General features: G+C 34.4%; 1 protein-coding gene across 1 annotated transcript in view; it reads left to right on the forward strand.

Moving 5' to 3' along the window:
* Positions 1-4,586, forward strand: part of CLDN1 (claudin 1) — a 48,469-nt gene that overhangs the window by 8,185 nt on the left and 35,698 nt on the right. The window contains exons 2-4 of the mRNA XM_011383396.2: positions 1,014-1,178; positions 2,738-2,822; positions 4,473-4,583. Coding sequence (XP_011381698.1) covers positions 1,014-1,178; positions 2,738-2,822; positions 4,473-4,583 — 361 coding nt within the window. The remainder of the gene's footprint in view (positions 1-1,013; positions 1,179-2,737; positions 2,823-4,472; positions 4,584-4,586) is intronic.

The following is a 4,586-nucleotide window of genomic DNA, read 5'->3' on the forward strand; positions in this document are numbered from 1 at the left end:
AGTAGCTTACCAAAGACAGCAGGGTTGGTTACAATGTAAATAATATTTATATATGCAAAAATACTGTCACATGTTAGCACCATCAATGAGATAATGATCTTTACATGAAGGAGGAACTAAATCTAGAATTAATCAAACTCATCTCACCAGTGTAGTTTCAACTCATTTTCTTTAAGTCTATGTCTTTAAGCCAGTGTTGTATTTTTACTCTTTAAGAAACATACTAGCATAATCTCTGAAACCTGACCCTCTCTGATTGATCATGATTTAGCACATTAAATTGCAATAACAGGAAATTTGAAAATTAGTGGAATCCTCAGAAATACTACATTTTATTATTGTCTGCTATCTTACAATATTTTAAAAAGTCTTAAAAGCTGGTGATATCTCTGAATGTGAATCTATAATTTTCTGAGATAACATCAATAAGGTTATTTTGTTTTATTCTAAGAAAATGGTATTCATATCTCCCCCATCCCTACCCCAGTCACTGAAGATACAAATGCGGTTTATTCTACCATGATAATCTATGAAGAATTCATTTCTTATCTTCCAAATTCACTCATTTTTTTCTGAAGCTTGATGAATGAGGTATAAAGCTGTTGACTCTTACCAAAATATATTGTAAACCATTTTAATTATAAATGGTTTAACATTAAGGATAATAGATACGATTGTTATTTCAGAATTAAAATACTCCACTAGTAAGGATTAAAGATGTATTAGTTCAGCTAAACCTATTCAACCAGATCTTTAATTATTTTTCCAGTGGAATTTGAATTTAATGTTGAAAACATAAAATGTTAGAGCTAGAGGACTTATTCATTATCCAGCCAGGTGTTTGTTTTTCTAGAGAAGATACTATGTTTGTTATCTGCAGAAATATCATTAGAACTGGGGTCTTCAATTTTCTTTCTTCTATACAACATTGAAATATACTTGGTCTTCTACCACTCTTCCCTTGTTGGTCTAGACAAGATTATTTTTACATGTTCTAAAATGTTTTCTTCTAGGCACTTTGCAAGCAACCCGTGCCTTGATGGTGGTCGGCATCCTGCTGGGACTAATAGCCATCTTTGTGGCTACTATTGGCATGAAGTGTATGAAGTGCCTAGAAGACGATGAGGTCCAGAAGATGCGGATGGCTGTCATTGGGGGTGTGATATTTCTTATTGCAGGTAAGAAAGGCCTTGCCCCCTTTCTAAGCTGTCTCTAGCATGATTTCATCTTACTAAAATCTGAAGACATAGAAACCTAAAGTCCAGCTGACTTTCACATTCTTAGACAGGAACCAAATGAAAATTTGAGATCTGTGTTCACAGTGGACAGGTGTATTCTTTGAGGTTTCAAGTGCCAACTGGTTTGTTAGAACCAGTCTCCCCAGGTGAAGAGAGATGTCTCCTCTCTAGCAAGCACTAAGGAACAATTCTGTATAAGTCAGAAAATTTCTGTGGTGTCCCCACAGGTAATATGTGGTGAAGAAGGGAGTAGTGAGAGAGAACATAAGAAATGTGTAAATCATATAGCTGTGTGAGGAATGGATGGAATTTGGATTATTGGTTAAAAAAAATAAAATGAGAACATCATTCTAGGTAGGCAGATCTGATTCCAGAGTAAACAGGATGTACTCATAGATCAGTTAAGAGAAAGACCAGTTGTAGTAGAAGTGGAATGTTGGAATGGTAGGAAATTAGGCCTTGAAAAAACCACTATGATTTGTTGCTTTATTGATGTATTGATTGATGAGATAGATATGTGACCTTTGAGAAAATGATGGAGTCTGAAGAAGACATGACAGCTCTTAGGGAGTGCATCGAAAGTTCGAGAACATTCTCATAGTGTATCTGAGCAGCTAAAAGCACTAGTATTTTCTGTCAAGTATTAGAGGCAATTAGATTGGACCACTTTTTTTCAAGGGGTTGAAGGGAAGAGCATTGAAAGTTTTAATCTGTCTATATTGATGGTTTCTTAGAACTGCTATAAAAGAAAGTTATTTATTTTTTCTGGATAAGAAAAATTGAGATATTTTATCTTTCTTTTAAATGATAGAATGAATTATTTTGATTGAGTAGTTTCTCTGTTATTACTAAAATATGAAATACATGGAAAATTGAGAGTGTGCTGCATAAATTTATCTGATGTGGTGCTCCAGCAAATCTCAAGGTAATACCTGGCAGGTCTGGCCAGTGAAGCAGCAGGAATTTGAGTGGTTTGGTCCATTCTGAGACAGGTCCTTCTCTTCCCTGCTGTCTAGCTGCTTACTTTCCTTTTGATCCTGCAGAAATGTACATGTTGAGTTTTGGTTAAGACCAATGTTGAAAGGTTTTCATTCATTGTATAAGCGACTCATCTATACTAATAAGGACATTGGTTTTATCAAAATAGTTTAGTACATTATTGTATAATAATATCTTTGAACACCTTAAATGATGTGAGCCTGCTGAATTGTTGCTAAACCAACATTATATGTGCCAGTGACCTTGAACTATAAATAAGATGACATAAAGTGTATAAACTATGCCTAACTCTGACTTAATATTTTTGTCCGTCTTAACAGAATACTTGGAATAAATCATGTCTGAATCTCTAATCTCTCTAAATTAAAAGTGTCTAAATTAAAAATGTTAGCACTATTGATGAGATTTAATTTTTGTAAAATCCTTATAAATTAATGGGCTGTATATTTATGTTCAGGGTTCCATAGTGATTAACAGTTTTTTGTTTTGAATTTCCCAAGGTTTGGCTGTTTTAGTTGCCACAGCATGGTATGGCAATAGAATTGTTCAAGAATTCTATGACCCTATGACCCCAGTCAATGCCAGGTAATGTTATTCATGCGTAAAATAGCTTGTTCTCTGAGAAAATACCCTTTTTATGTTCTGCAAAGTCTAGCAAGTGCCACAGCTTCCCAGATTTGCTTTCTGGATTTTATGTCAAACTTGAAAATAATTTGAATGGCCTGTGACTCATGTTAAAATGAGTTTGATAATTGCTTTAACAGCCTGTATTGATGATAGAGCACACTTAAAGTAGAAAATTTTTCAGCTTTATACTTTGCAACTATGTGCTCGACCTTTATTCTTATTTTTTATATTAATAAAGATATTAATATATTGAAGTTTTTTTTGAAGTTTATTTTGATATACTTAATTGCAATTACTTATAACTAACACAGTTTATGATCGAAAAAATGGTACTACTATTGGAGTTAATGAATAATACTTCATTCCCAAGTTTAACTTTATTTATAAAAAAGTATAATTTATGAAAAATAAGTCATGATACTACTTTGAAATTTTATGTTCCACCACACCTATAAAATTGACTTTACAAAGGTCACCTTTCTGAATATTGCAAGTTGTGGAAGTTAAAGGGCTCATTCTTGTCTCTCATGTAATGACACTCTTTGATCAAGAACAAGGCTCTTTGTCTCACTGTGTTCATGTCTTTAAAGCCTAATAACTACATTCAGAGTCAGGATGTTAAGATGTAATTATTGTTTGTTGAGTGCTAGGATGAATGGAGAAAATCCCAGTGGTTGGATAGATAAGGTGTGATTCTTTGTACATAATCACCCACATATAGAACACATAGTGCAATAATTGTGTTGGAGCCTATCCCATAAGATTTACAATGTAGAGACAGAAACTGCTGGAGGTCAATAGGCTAAAATTTTACCAGTAATGGATGTGAAAGCATTTTATAAATTGCTAGGCACTGTACACTTGTTATTCACATTGTCTCACGTGATCCTGAAAGTAGTTCAGTAATGCAGGTGAGATTATCCTGTTTCAAGAGAAGCAGAAACTGAGGTTGAAAAGTGAAGTTACTCACTCAGAATTCTAGCAGTTGAGAGTTCGTATCAGGAACCAAACCCAGGCCTTAGAACTCTAGTTTTCTCTACCCTTATTGTCCACAATCAGTCACAGGTTCTCAAGAGTGCCTTAATACATCCACCTGGATCAGCTTAATCTAGAATGATCTATGAGATGCTTAGAAGTCTTTTTACAAAACCATAAATTTCAGATTTCAGCATATATTGTTATCTGGTATCAACTATTAAAAACTCTAATAGTTTAACACTAGTAGTTTTTTTATAGAACATGGTTGCTACTTGGCAATAGCATGACTTGTTAAGCTTTAGCCAAGGAACCATAGCCCAAACCTGACTTCTAAATTATATAAACATGCTTTACGAGTCTCCTACACATGGAAAAGTCTTTGGAAATATTTGTATAATTAACCTGGTGTTGCATGCCATATTGCCTGATCTACTATTGCAAATTATCAACAACTGCAATGTAAACATTCCTGTCTGTGTGTTCATAAACTTGAAAGTACTTCCCCCAGGGACCATAGGGGATTATTTTCAGTGGAAAAAAATTACGAGTGTGATACTTATTTCTTTCCTCAATTACATTAGGAAAGTTTTCAGCGATTCGTTAAGTAAATGCATTGCCTTCTCTTTTTAGGTATGAATTTGGTCCGGCTCTTTTCACTGGCTGGGCTGCTGCTTCTCTCTGCCTTCTGGGAGGTGCCCTACTTTGCTGCTCCTGTCCCCGAAAAACAACATCTTACCCAACACC

Source organism: Pteropus vampyrus, unplaced genomic scaffold (assembly GCF_000151845.1).
Source record: "Pteropus vampyrus isolate Shadow unplaced genomic scaffold, Pvam_2.0 Scaffold14, whole genome shotgun sequence".
Taxonomy (NCBI): Eukaryota; Metazoa; Chordata; class Mammalia; order Chiroptera; family Pteropodidae; genus Pteropus; species Pteropus vampyrus.